The sequence below is a fragment of the Peromyscus leucopus genome, chromosome 5 (genome assembly GCF_004664715.2).
Source record: "Peromyscus leucopus breed LL Stock chromosome 5, UCI_PerLeu_2.1, whole genome shotgun sequence".
NCBI classification, from domain to species: domain Eukaryota; kingdom Metazoa; phylum Chordata; class Mammalia; order Rodentia; family Cricetidae; genus Peromyscus; species Peromyscus leucopus.
The window spans coordinates 29,827,732-29,842,711 of record NC_051067.1 but is presented as its reverse complement, the minus strand read 5'-3'; the positions used below and the strand labels follow the sequence as shown (position 1 = coordinate 29,842,711).

General features: G+C 49.6%; 1 protein-coding gene across 2 annotated transcripts in view; it reads right to left on the bottom strand.

The window, feature by feature from the left end:
- The window catches only part of LOC119088023 (solute carrier family 22 member 23-like), a 44,599-nt gene extending 29,901 nt beyond the window's left edge, over window positions 1–14,698 (bottom strand). For both annotated transcript variants that reach the window (XM_037205824.1, XM_037205825.1), the window contains exon 1: window positions 13,989–14,698. In XM_037205824.1, coding sequence (XP_037061719.1) covers window positions 13,989–14,627 — 639 coding nt within the window. In that variant the 5' untranslated portion in view covers window positions 14,628–14,698. The remainder of the gene's footprint in view (window positions 1–13,988) is intronic.
- Between the last annotated feature and the right edge of the window lie 282 nt (window positions 14,699–14,980).

Genomic DNA, 14,980 nt, shown 5'->3' with positions numbered 1-14,980 from the left:
ACCCTGGGATTGATTGTCAATGCCTCATGCACACCAAAAAAGAGAGTCTTGGTCATTTGTAACATCCATTTGTGCAAAAACATGTCAAGGCTGTATTCCCAGGTATTCTGTCTGTAAACATGACTAACCTTTACTGCCACTGAGGAGCCAGAGATGACTGCCCTAGGCTGTCCCGGACAGTGTGATCGCTCTTTCCTCCCTATATTCTCACTTTCACAGCAAAGGAGCCCAGGTCACAGAGCTGATTCTCCACAGCAGGGGCATCTGCTGGGTGTGGTCAGAAAATAATTACCTACCCTACTATTAGCCCAAGCCAGACTTTCTACACTTGGGGCATCAGGGCTGGACCCAGATCTCCAGGATGAGCAGCAGTCTTGGCCTCTACCTGCTAGATGCCAATAGCAGCCATACCTCCCCCATCCATATTGGTGTGACAACCAAATAAAGAGAATACACATCTAGGGGAATCATCCCACACAGCAGCATCCAGGGATCATCTTTAAACCACAGATGTCTCGGGAATTTCCCAAAGCTTTCCAGTAAGCCTAAGTGCTCTGGACTGACCCCCTTCCGACTCAGAGACCTGTTCATTCTAAGAAAAGGCACCATGACACCAAGTCCTGAAAATCTTCAGCTCACAATGACACCATTCAGACCCCAAACCAGCATGGCTTCAAATATCCAGGGGCATTTTCAGATGAGTCAAACTTATTTTCATCATCAATAGTTCCATGGATTCGCACTTGGGGTTTGAGATGGCCTGTATGTGGGTTATGCTAGAATTAGGTCATGTGATCTCACTCTGATGGGAGCCATTTCCTGTTCCTGACCTCCTCACTGGTGCCATTCAGCATGCCCAACAGCTGAGGTCCACACATTGGCCAGCACAGCGGGGGCATGGGATGGGACTGTTGGGACTAGGGAGGCAAGAAGAGCTGAGGGAGGTGAGGGGATGGCATGGAGGGGTAGGTTCTGGGTTGCAAAGACGTGGTATTATCTTGGAAACAGATTAGCAGCTGGTACACAAGTTTGGGTGGGGACGGAAGCAGGAAAGCCAGCCAGGGACTGTGCAAGTCCAGCCAGCAGCAAGATTGGCTTAGCTACAACGTGGACACCAAGTGATGAGATCTGGGGCAAAAGAGGAGAAAAGATCACAGGCCCCCAAAGAGTCCTATCCAGCAAGCAACAAGTCTAGGGCTTCGAGAAACATCCACACTGCAGATCTGATCCATAGGGGAATGCTCTAGGCAGGGCGGTGCTGGTACTCCAGGGTTGTGCTAGACACTGCACCCCTAGAACCTGTGTGTTCAGAATGAGACAATGTTTAGGGACAGGGCCTTCTATGAGGTGAGGAAAATGAAGTCATGTAGGTGGTCCTTCATCCAATATGACTGGTACCTTTGCAAGAGGAGGGGCAGGGGGAGGTGACTCAGTGATAGGATACAGGCTTGGTATACCGGAAGCTCTGGCTTCCATGCCAGCACAGAAAAAGAGGAAGGGATGGGGACAGGGACACGCAGGGGTTAGAGGGTGAGTAGAAAGGAAAGGCAACCACTTGCAAGTGGAGGCGTGTGTCAGGAGAAACCATGCCTGTTTTGCAGTGATCTGCATGGATTTCAGCGGGCACAACTGAGAAAATGCACAGCTCCCGTTTTAAACTGCCCGGTCTGTGCTGTTTGTGACAGCAGCTATCTGAGCTAATCTAGGGAGGCCAACTGGAGCCTCTCAGCAGTCCTGTGAGAGCTGTCATTTGGCTAGCCTGACAGCGGCAGAGACCACACTGTGGCCAGTGGGTAACACGGGACTGAACCGCCACCTCCCAGTGGAGCATACATGCACAAGAAAGAGATCGAAGACAAGAGCTTGCTGAGGGGGTTTCGAAAGGTAGAGACTAATGTGACTGTGTGATGGGGACAGCACCAAGGGGACTGTGGGCAGTATCCTGGGAGAGACAGGAGCCTGAGGCTGGGATGAGGCTGGCTTCTCTCCTCTGGGTCTCCCCATGTTACAAAATCTCCCTCTTCTGCCATTTTCCTGTTTACAAATTTCAAGAGACTCGTTGTTTACTGCAGGAGGGGGAACTGAATTCCTACCTAGAGACAAACTCCAGGGCCAAGGAGGGTGGAGTCTCATGTCTATCTACATCCAGGCTGGGAGCCTCCACACCCTGTACATGCCCCCCTCAGCTATCACCAGCTCCTTGGCAGAGGAAGTTCTGCCTCCATTCTCTACTTATCGAAACACACGTCCTTCTCCTGGGCAGCTGATATGGCACATCGTGCCAGGGCCTTCCTGCCTCTTTTGCACCTCTGGGCTCCTATGCTCCAATATGTCCTTCTACCTGGGCACCACGCCCACCCTCCGAGCTGTGCCCACCTCTGCACCTCTAACCCTCAGCTCCTGGCTCTGCTCTCCATCTGGATCCTCACATTGCAGATGTGTCGACCTCTGCATACGCTCCTTCTCCAGGCCTGCGTCACTATCCATGTCACCTGCCCATGGTGATATTCTGAGACAAGGGACAGAAGCAGGCCCTACTCAGGACCAGAAAATTGCCTCTGAGAGGGAAAATGGGAGGGACTGCACTAGCCGTCTTCAAGAGGACACATTCAAGTTCACAGCCATGTTGTTTGCCACGACCCAACGAGGGGAGAGGGTAGCCCAAGTGTTAATCATGGATGAAAGGCGAAACAAAAAAAGGGCGTATTCATAAATATAGCATAATTCACCTTAAGGGAGACTCTGACACATGCTACAACACAGATGAGCCTTGGGGACATCTTCAGCAACATGTGACAGTTGCATGGGCACATATATATCTCCATTTATATGAAATACCCAGAACAGTCAAAATCACAGAAAAAGAGAGTAGAACGGTGGCCACTGGGGGCTGGAGGTTGAAGGAGGGGAGATGACTGTTTAAACAGGGACTAAGCTACCGCTGGGAAGATGAAAAGATAGACTGGGTGAGGCCACACAAGTGTGTGAACAGACACAGTGACACCCAACATTCTTCACAAGGGTCAATTTTGTGACGTATGTTATCAACATTAAAAATAGTTGAAACAATTTTTGAAACACACAAGACAATAACTTTGTGTTCATTCTACATGTTGTATATACAGTTGTCTCTGGGGACTTCCACAGCATGTGACTATGAAGGTGCTCAATTTATAAAGTGTCTTTTGAACACAGAGAGGCAGCGTGTAATCTAATCTGGGAGGAAACACTATGAAGTGCAAATTATGAGGCTGGAAGCATAAACCATAATTCAGCATGACCTCTGGGAGCCTCTCTGACATCCTCTCCTTTTTTAAAAATGACACCACGCAGTAAAGTATGACTGCTAGGGAGTAGGATCATACAAAGGGCTGACTCTTCTTTTCTCCAGTTCAAACCCAGAAGTCTGATAAACACTCCACTCGTACTGCCATGACTTAACATTCTCTACCACACATCCCTATGACTCAGCGCTTTGGTTTTCAGTCCAGATAAAGTGACCCAACAGCCCGGCTCCTGGAGCTGCACTCTGCAGTGTGAGCCGCTCCCTGGCTCCTCCATGTCGTAAAACACACTGAAGGCCACTGAAGACCGGAAACACACCTGCTCAAGGCTTTGGGACGCTGCTTCTTGGCAAAAATGAGGCCCCTCCCAAAAAGAGTTTGGCTTTTTACCACAAGGAATGTAGAAAAAGATGTGAAATATAACAAAGGAAGGTGTGGGGGCGGGGGGCACGGAGAGAATGATTGAATAGGAACAAATAAGTAAAAGTGAGGCAGACAGACTAGGAAAGGTTCAGGGTACAGGGCCTGCTTAGCTTTGCAGCAGTGACATCTGACATGTATGTGTGTGTGTGCGTGCACACGTGCATGCGTGTGTGTGTGTGTGTGTGTGTGTGTGTGTGTGTGTGTATGTCTGTGTCTGTGTCTGTGTCTGTGTGTGTTTCTTGACAATGAGAGCCTAGGGCTACTAGAAGCAGGCCCAGGCCCACATATCCCCACTTTCAGAAGTATCCACACTTGGCTTCCTGTTCTACAATCAGGTATTTTTACTACACGGAGTATACTTTGACTCTGCACAGGGCTTCTACAAATTATGGAACTGGTTCAAATATGGTAGCAGAAATATAGGAGAGAATCTGCAACACGTTTCCAGTTTCTGATGTCCAGGGGCACTTTCCAAGGTCCTTGGATGACATGGAACTAATGCCTGGAGTCATTTTTAATTATTCCAAAAGAGGCCCTCAGGAGGTGCCTGCCAGTAGCACCCTGGGTTTGAATGGCCAGGTAAGTAACAGGTTGAGTGTCTGGGAAGGAAGGGGATGCTTTGCTTAAAGCATTGAACAATTAAACAGGTCTTCTTCCAATCCTTTACCCCAGCCAGAGAAGAACCAGTCCTACACCGAGTCACATGATTCCAGAGAGTTCCCCAGCTCAGGTGACTGCATGGCTGGTCTAGAATCTGCCATCCTCTACTCCAGGCATGGAAGGAAAAGGAGCCAACTTAAGGAGGCAAGGATGAGAGCAAACACAGCTTATAAGAGGACGGTAAGCCAAGGACAATAACTGTGATGTGAGGAAAGGGCAATGACAGTGACCTTAGGGCTCCCGAGAGTCCCCAGTCTGGGTTGGCTGTCTCTGGACCCCATCACACTCACCACGTGCATCTTTGTAACAAACCCCTTTCCTGCGTGTTAGCATGACTTGCAATGTTGCTCAGTTACTTGTAAACCAAGTGTCATGAGAGGTCTGACGGACTAGAACGCTGTGCAAACAGGAGGCTGGAGAGTCTACCCGGAAGTGATGGAGTCCGGTGCAAACCTAGTCCCTTCCTTCTATAACCACCCTTCACAGAAGCACAGGGCCTGACAGTCTCCGGTCCCTTCTGTGGAGGGAGCTATGCCATTGGGAACAGCCAGCCTTGAGTCAGGCGAGCAAAGAGAACAACAGAATGACTAACTCCCATCACCCTGGAAGAAGTTCAATGACTACTGTGGCCAAAGCCAATGGCCTTAAAAAATGCCCAGGGTACAACTCTAGGTAGAAGTGTCCTGTTCAGAAGCTCACTCTGCTTTCCACCTAAGCCCTGCAGTGGGCAACGGTCACCATGGACACCTCTCAAATTCCATTCTTGACCATACTGTCCCCCAGTGCAGCTCAGTTAGATATCGGAGTGTGCCAAACTCACTCTCCACCACATGGCATTCGTCTCACGTGTCTTCCTTCTCTGATCCACATCCTGTGAGCCTCAGGCCCTGTGGCCAGTGACCTGTTTAGTTCTCAGATTAGAATTCTCCCTACCAGCCAACCAACCACAAGAGGATCCTTGGTGGCCTGACTCGGGGTGCAGGATTCTCATGTACAGGGCACACCCAGCTCTCCAGGGAGAGATACCTCCACCTCTATGCACCAGTGAGATAAATTACCCTTTCAGGTATGACCCTATCACCTCCATCTCAGGGCTTCTTATACGGCAGCCCTCACCCCAGGTTCCAGCCAGGTACCTCCTGTTTGCCAGGTGGAGAGGTGAGGCAATGATTCCCAGGTGCTCTGTCCTCCCACCACCTGGAGGGAAGGCAGCAGGTACCCCACCCTGCCAATGAGGAAGCTGGAAAGAATAATATAGATTTGATAAGCTGGTTCCAAGCTGGAGCTCTGACAGCGCCAACCACACCCGCCAACTGAAGAACGCTCCCTCACATTTCAGCACGCCATGTTCAAGGGGCTCAGGCATGTATGGTAGGGGTTTGTGGGTCAAAGACCTCTAGTGGGGAGGCAGACAGACTGCATTCTGAGTAAGTGTTACCATCGCTGGGAGGAGTCAGTCAGGTGATGGCTGAGCTGACTCAAGGGCTGAACAGGAACCGGTGGGCTGAAGAATGAAGGGAAGGGTGTTCCACGTTAGTGGAAGAGCTTAAGCCAAGTGTTGAGGAGGAGGAGGAGGAGGAGAGGCCAGCTGGGAGCTGGAGAGGTCCCCTCCAACAAAAGAGGTATCGAGGAGGAGTGGAACGGCAGATAAAGCTCAGGCCAAAGCCAGGCAGTTTAGGGAGCCACGACAGGGAGCCCTGGAAGGCTGCAAGCAGAACCACAGGACAGGATTGCATCTTAGAGTCTCTGGGTCTGTGGTTTCAAAGGCAGCAAGATGAAGCCAGGTAGGGGTCTACAAAGGCCAAGGGGACACAGGCTAGAGAAATCTGTACAGGGGCAAAAACCTACCCCCACAGAGCCACAGAATGACACACTTCAACTTCACAGTAATCCAAACATATGCTTAGGGGCATTCTTAGAGCACAAAAGACCATCTGCTTGGTCACAAAAGGCAGAGGGTGATAAGAACCGGACATGCCAATTGCCCCTCAGCCCCATTTTATGTAAACTAGAGACTCTGGACAAGAAGGTCCTACTAATATGACACCCCACACCCAATGTGACCTCTGTCTAGCCTAGGGATACCGGGAAAGCAGGTAGTGGATGTACATTCTGACCCTAAGGTTTCCCAAATCTGCTCTTTCAGCCTTGTAGAAATGTAATTAGCACTCTCCCATTTTTAGCAGGAGAGTAAATAAAATTCTAGAATGCACCTCAGGACCAGCATTCCTTGACCGCCCAGGACAGGGGGGTCAGGTCTTCCTGTCTGACTACGTCTGCTCAATGTCTGGCTTGGACTCAGAGCTCCAGTGTGATGTCCCACTACTCCATCTCAGGCCTCTCCTTCCACCAAGCACCTTTCAGTAGCACCCACAAACCAGGTCCCCCAGCTACCCCACAGGCTGCCTTCCTCACCGGGAGTCCATAGCAGCTGCAATTCTCGGGCCCAGGCCCTCTTCAGCCCTCCTTCCTTCCTGTCTGTCTGTCTGTCTATCTCTTTCTCATCCCCATGCCATCACCTCTCTAAGTGAGTTCACATCCCTGGTAAACTGGGACACCTGCAGCTGACCCAGCGGGCACAGCCAGTCCACCCTGCACATCTCACCATCCAACCTTGATGCTGCCGTGGCAGACAACTTTGTAACAACATGAACTCTCGCCACCCCATACCACCAACTCTGATCAGTACACCGATGGTTTTCCCTTTGCTCTGGAATTACAGAAAAAGTCCTTAGCGTGGGTTATGAGCCCTGGCCCTTGTCCTATTCCCCTACCAATGACGGGCGATCTTCATTCCTGCACGCCACATGGTCCCTGCAAGTGCTGTCTGCCTTCTGGGAAGCTCACACCGTTTGATTTTGCCTCTCTCCCCATACACAACCCTTAGTCCATCTCAGATACACCAGCCCCTGCAGGTCAGGTTTCTTCGTTCTAGCTTTTCATTCCCCTTTCTTTCCATACACTCATCTCAGTTTGAAATTAAAAGACCATGACTCGACCCGTTAGGCTGTGCTTCCCTCATTAGCCTGGCAGGCCTAGGACAGTTGTTCTTTTCTCCCAGTGCCAGGTTCAGAACATGCACATGTAAAGGAGGGAAAGATGAAAGACTGGGGGGTGGGGGCGAGCTTGCACTTATTTCTGTGACAAATGCTTAACGTCTGGCTTTCTGAAGAAAACCACAATCCCTGGTCTGTGATGCTTGCCAGTTTCCATGGTGGAAATCCCTAAACACCCCTGGATGACCCACTGGGAGCCACCAACATTATGTTACTGAATATGAAGATGGGCAGAGATGCCCACAGTATACCAACCACTGGCAATGCCAGGACAACATTCAGAAAAGCCAATGTGCTTATACATGACACCAACTCTTTGCCTCAGCTCTCCTTGGATCAAAGGTCAAAAGGAATCACTACTTGCAAAGACTGCCGAGGACAGAAAAAGAGCTTGAAGTGGCTTCTAACAATAACGGCACCCCAAACGATTCAGAACAAGATGATGGAAGAGGAAAAACTGTCCTACAGCCCTGGAGAGAGTTGTGTTCCCTGAGGGAGGGTGTCAGACCTCTCCACAGCCTCTCAGTCCTGGCCTCTGCACTGCTGAATTGCAGGTTAGAAGCAAGTCTGCACAAAATGTGGGTTCTACCCCTGTGTTAGCAATTCTAGAAATCTACTTTCACAGCACCATAAAAACAAAACATTTGCAATGCCAAATTGAAGAGGAAATGAAATTATAAAACTATTAGAAGAAAACATGGGATTCCCCGCCCCTCCCCCCCACCCCGAATCATCTAGGGCTATGGAAATCATAAACCTAACAATACAAAACTCAGAAGCCATGGAAGGAAAGACTAAGCCACTTGACTCTATGCAAACCAAGCTATGTGTACAACCCAAGCACCATACGCAGAACCGGAAGCTTGGGTAATTACCCTGGGGGAGGCAGTGTCAGAACCACAAGTGCTGCTGTCAGTCAGCGGAAATAACCCTCGAGCATGCATGCACATGAAGGCAAAGGGATGGGAGACCATGCTGAGGAAGGAGCATGCACAAAGATGGCGAAGCCGCAGACTGAGGCGAACACAAATGCTGCAGCAGTAGTCAAATTTTATTTTCTACTTGTCAGACTAGCAAACACTTAAACATCTGGCAACTCCACAAATCATGGGAGGTGTGGGAACAGGACCACATAAACTACCGGTGAGCATATAAATGGCTAAGTTCTTTATAAGGAACACTGAGGAACATTTACCAAAATAACAGTGTAGGTGGTTTAAATACCTGGCTTCTTATATCTTGCATGTATGCAAAAGTCTGTGTGTAAGAATGTCATTACTTATTGTATATATACATATTTAAAACAGTAAAGATGAGAAATAATCCAATGCCTTCTTAGTAAATGACCAGTTGAATAAACTATGGCCCAGTCAGACAACAGAATACTAGGCAGACATAAAAAGAATGAGGAATTCTCTATAGACTGATGTGCACTCAACTCTGATATAAACAAGAGGTAAATATATAAATGAAAATAGAATATTTTTGTAAGGATATATAAAATCTGGCAACTATCCTGAGGAGCAGAGAGAGCACACAGTGTGACTTATACTATAGCCATGTATATCTAACTATGCAGCTCTGGCTGACTCGGAGCTTACTTTGTAGACCAAGCAGTCCTTATACTCACAGACATTTGTCTACCTCTGCCTGAGTGCTAGAACTAAAGGTATGTACAGCTTATACTACATCCTAAACCATGCAATCCATTATCTATTATAGTTAATTAAAAAAAAAGAAATTTGCTCAGAGATGTTCACTGTTGTATTGTATATACCTATAAAAGCCACTACTGGGATGACTAAATGATACTAGGAAACAAGAAATTTTAGTACATCAGCAAGAATATGAAACTTAAAATGTTTCTGAGGGGCTGGAGAGATGGCTGGTTGCTTAAGAGCCCTTACTGCTCTTGCAGAGGACTTGCGTTCAATTCCCAGCATGTCAGACAGCTTGAATGTAACTTCAGCTCCAATGGATCTGATGCCCTCTTCTGGCCTCCATAGGCATCTGCACACACATGGTGCACACACACACACACCCGGGGGGGGGGGCGGTCAGGGGGGCACAAAGATGCACATAAAAACAAAATTAAATCTTAACAAAATGTTTCTAAAGATTGACAAATACTTTTGATATGATGCAGAACAGTGGCAGATTCCATTAAATAAGCACTGGAAGAGTGAAAATATGCAGAAGTGCTAAGCATTTCAAAAATGGAAACTAGTTACTAGTTTAGGATAACATTGTAGACTACTTTAAAAAAAATTACCATTGCAATGATAGTAAAATTAGTTTTAGTCTTAATTACATTGTACTGGAGTCATTTTAAATAACTTCTAGAAAAAAGATACAAATTACTTCCAGGATATTAAACAGCCTTCAAGACAAAGGTCAGAAATCTTTGCAAATTTATGAGATGAATGAACAATAGAAACTACAACTATGGGGAAAAAAGAGGCTTGGGGTGGTTAGCTGGCATTGCTTGCTGACCAGATTCTAGAGAATATTCCAGAAGATAGTGAGCCTTAGCAACCAGCAATACTCATGAAGAACTACACAGGATGAGCTGCGTGAGCCATGAAGAGCAACACTTTTACATTCATGGGGTTCTTTTTCCTCTTTTAATTAAAAAATTATTAAAATCTCGGCAGCATGAGAAACTTTGGACCACAGTACAGAGAATGGGAAAGGGAGTCCACTCCAGAGCTGCCTGCCTTCAGAACCCCACACCTGCTGTGCTGGGAAAGGGGTCTGTTTGATTCATCCTGAAGGCATTGCCAGTTCTGTTCAGCAGAGCAGGGGCATAAAGCACAGAATGCTAGATAAGGAAGTTGATTGAATACCTGCTTCCAACGAGGAACCATGCAAATATGTGTTCATTTTCTGTAATCAGAGCTATGGCTATGTTAAGATCAGCCTTGGGTTACTATTCTTAATCAAAGGGAGTAATTCAGGTGAAATGTTCCAGAAACTAGAAAGAGATGCACAAAATAAAGGTGGTGCCAATATCACCATCACTGCCACCATTATTTTGGTGAGAATTCCGGTGTGTGTATAACAAATGCAAGGCTCAAGTCCAAAGATGAAAACAGTAAAGATAACTGGGCCTGGTGCTACACGCCTTTAATCCAGGCACTCAGGCAGCTGGTGGATCTCTGAGTTCAAGGCCAGCCTGGTCTACAGAGCAAGTTTCAGGACTACTTAGAAGAAACTGGGGCTATATTTCATTGCTACCTGAGAAGAGGCAGAGAAGTCCTCACTGATTGCAATCTAATAGATAAAGCAAGGTGGACTGGGGGCCACAGTCCTTAGAAGTATGTCCTAGCTGCTAAAGGTGATGGTGCATCTGTCATAGGCTCCATTGGCATGGCACTCGTCCATCTCTCTTTTGGGGTAGATCATGCAGTGCCTGCTTGGGTGCCATGGTACCATGTTTAAGAGGCATATTTTCTGTGCCACAGTAAATATGGCTAACCTTGTTATGAATGTAACAGCTGAAGGAGGTGGGCATTTTTCAGCCAGGTAAGAAACTACTAAATAAAGCCAGGCATACTGGTGCATGCCTTTAATCCCAGCACTGGGAGACAGACGAAGGTGAATCTCTCTGAGTTCAAGGTCAGCCTGGTCTACAGAGTGAGTTGTAGGACAGCCAGGGCTACATAGTGAGTCCCTGTCTGAAAACAAAACAAACAACAAGAAGGAAGGAAGGAAGGAAGGAAGGAAGGAAGGAAGGAAGGAAGGAAGGAAGGAAGGAAGGAAGGAAGGAAGGAAGGAAGGAAGAAAGGAAGGAAGGAAGGAAGGACCAAATATGCATTCTATGGTGGAAAAAGGCATTCTCAGGAACTGAGCTGCAGACAGGCATGAGAGAACTTAAATGTAACTCACCGAAGTTCGGGTTTCTTTACAAAGAAGAGCAGGTTGGCCGGCTTGGGACAGAGCTCCACTTGTGGGTGTTTAAACTAAAGGAGTTAGTGCATGTCACGGGTGTAACTTGGAGGGAAAAGACGCGCAGAGTCCAGGGGACCCACTTAATTCCATATCCTGGGCCTAACTGTTTTCTTCCAACACCCAGGTATGAAGGCAATAGTTGTGTTACGTCTTCCCAACCAACCACCAGGGCTAGAAGGGACAAGGCTGTGTTTCAGGAGCATTCCTGCTGAAGGAGCCATGCTGAACACTGAAGACAGCCTGTGGCTGATAGGGCAGGGAAAGGGGCAAAGGACAACTTCTCCGAACTTGAACTTGTATCCATTGACAAAAAGGTGAAGGATTCTTCTATTTCTGTCTGCTGTGTACAGGGTAGACAGACTCTTAACTGCTAAATGCCAGCAGCATCATGGTACAAATTCTACACTGGTGCATGGACACAGAATCCAGTCAGCACACTTAGCACAGGGAGAAGTCCACTCCTCATGCCAAACTGTACTGGAAAAGCTCTTTCAGGCATTGTTACAGATCAGAACACAGTGGCAGGGCAGTCCTCTATCTGAGCATATTGGTCTGTGGAAATCAAGATGTCCTTCCCAGCCTTCACAGTATGAGAAAGGATGCCTCTAATTACCCAGGCCTTCACTCCTTAGTGTCATCTTGTCCGTAACATGTGACTGCCATGTGTTGTCAGGTACGCCCCCATGTCAGGTAGCCCCCTCCTGAGTGTTAATTTTAAAAACTTGCCCAGCTTTCCAATATGCCTCTATATAGTCTATTTTCAGGAACTATTTTTGTTCTTGTTTCGCACCAGGCCTGGCAGGAAGAGTGCTGTCTCCTGGTCCCCACGGCTAGAGTGCTGGTCTGCTTTCTCCATCTCCTCACTTCCCACTTGACTCTCCCACAAAGCACTCTTCACACATACTCTTTCAAACCATTATTCTTCCTTTACTCCAGAAAGGGGCTGAAAATACTCGGCAATGTTGCCAAATCCTTCTTCTGACAGGCATGCATGGCAATTTAAATAGGAGCTGTTTTTAAAATTGTTTCTGCCACTAAGCAAAAAAAGGGGGGGGGGAGGAGAGAGAGAGAGAGAGAGAGAGAGAGAGAGAGAGAGAGAGAGAGAGAGAGAGAGAGAGAGAAGGAAAAAGCAATATTGTCCTCCATGAATGGGAATCAGTTCCAGGAGCACCTTTGGAAGGGAGAGGCTGTGCTGTGGGGGATGAGTCAAGATGAGACAAGCTAGAAGGATCTTCCCAATTATCTCGCCGAGCAGAGGGATCACTATGCCAGACAGTTCCCACAGGACACAGCGTTTCTGCCCAGGTTGGTACAAGATTAAAACAATGATTATGATGATGTAAGAGTTTCATCTTACTCATCCATGAACTACAACTGTTTACTAACACACACTGGTTGTGGGGATGGACTCCACGCAGACAATTATAAACTGTCCAGATCCATTCTCACGTTTAGACAAAGTGTTTTCAAACTGCTCAGAACCACTCTAGTTCTAAATGCACTGTTTAAAATGCAAAGGGGGCAGAAACTGCAAATGCTTCACAAAGCGCTTGACAAGGTGGCATCCAGTATTTCCTACATGTCAAGACAATTGAAATGTATACATATCTAGGGCTATAATGCGCTAACACTACCAACTGTCCACTTTTAGGGTGACATACATCTCTCACAGAATACTCCTACTACATTACACAGGATGCAGAACCTCTGCAAGGGTCAGGGAGGACAAAGTGGGTACTAGGGACCAGCTCACCAGGTCTCAATGCCTCAGACCAGAGCAGCTGCTGGACGAGAGCTGCGATGACACTCTGCAAGCTTCCCACATCCTTCCTATGCTATGGCGCTACTGACTGGAGTCCTGAGAAAAAACATTTGAGGGGACACCCTGACATTGAACTCTACAGCCAGACAGATCTCTGGAAAGAACAGCGCATAGTTGGGATGGGAGCTAGGCAGCAAGGGAACTTTTCAAAGGGCTCTGCTTCTTTGCCTATAACTTCAGTTCTTTAATTGGCTTTAATCTGATCAAGGCACGTGTGGGATGGCTGAGGTCTGCCAGAAAGAACATCTGAGAGTAGAACACTATTTTTCATGGATAGTTAGTTCCTAGTGGGAAACACAGGGACAGGCGGCCTGTGGAAAGAACATTGCTATGGCCTGGCTCCAAGGAGCAGACCTAGAAGAGGGATTGAGTCTTCCAGGACCGCTGCTGAGCCATCAGTGAGTCTGACACCTAGCAAGATAAAGGAGAGCATTTGAACTTTTGGGGGAAGGGCACCCTTTCCATACGTGCACTGGGACAGGAGTTTGTGTGGAAATTAGAAAAGGCTAAATCGGTCCCTTAGAAGCGGATGCAGCGTCACGGGCACCGCAGAGGGCGGCAAACAGCCTTGGCTTCATATCCAAGTAAGAGCATCTCCTTTGGGGGAGAGCAGGGAGCCCAGTCAATGCGGGATTGTGAGTACACAGGCTAGCATTTCGGGCTCCTCAGCAGGGTAGGCTCGGACCTAGATCTGCAGAGAAAGAGAGATGGAGCGCAGAGCAGAGGCAACCGAGATCGGAAGAAAAGGGTTCAGGAGAAGAACGCGGGGACGCAGCGATCGGTGGCCCTTACCTTGCTGACCACGTTCTGGACGAGGCCAGTGCGGATGCCGTAGTCCCAAGCGTGGCAGTCGCAATTTGAGTCGTTGTTCCCCTTGCCCGGAGGGGACGGAAGGGGTGGCGTGTCGCTGCTGTTGCTTCGGTTGCTCGCGGTCCCCCAGGCAGCAGTGGAGAAGGGGGTGGCCGGGGGGCTGGTCCAGTTGCCCATGTCGCCCCACCGGCCGGTGACAGTGGCACCTGCCAGCTCGGTGCCTTTGCCGGCCCCGCGGCACCAGAAGTTGGGCTGGTCCAGGAGGAAGGAGTCCGAGAACTGGCTGAAGCCGATGAACAGCGCCGGGATCCAGGTGAGCACCACCAGGGTCTTCTGGTAGCCGCCGCCCAGGCCCCCGAGGAAAGGCAGCACCGAGCCGTCATAGTCCAGCAACAGGAGGCTCGGGGCGGCTGCCGCCGCGCAGCAGCTCGAGTGCGGGCCGCCGCTTGGGTGCAACGCAGGCAGCGGCTGGATCTCCGCGCTGCCACCGGAGCCCGCGCGTCCCCCGAGGGGCGCGGAGGCCGCCGCGTCGCCGGGCGGCAGGGAGCCGTTCTCCTCGGCCGGGGCCGGCTGCCGTCCGGCACCGCTACCCGCCGCCTCGCGCCGCCGGTCTATCGCCATGGCCAGGGCCCGCGGCGCCCGCAGAGGCGCATAGAGCGCGGCGGAGCTCGGCGGGCGCCCGGGCACAGCGCGCCGGGCCGGGCGCCCGCAGCTGCCGCCGCCGCCGAGGAGGGCCCGCGGCCGGAGAGAGCGCTCCGGGCCCGGCGAGTCAGGCCGCCCCCATGTCACCCGCGCACACCCGCGCCCTGGGCGCTGCGGCCCCGCTCGGGCGCCCGGCAGAGGCCGGTCGAGTCCTCAGCCGCTGCGGTTCATCCGCACCGCGGCCCGGGCGCCCGCCGAGCTCCGAAGCTCTCCGCTGCTGCGAGCCGGCTGAAGAAGAGGAGGAGCCGGCGCCGCGCCGGACCCGCGCCCTT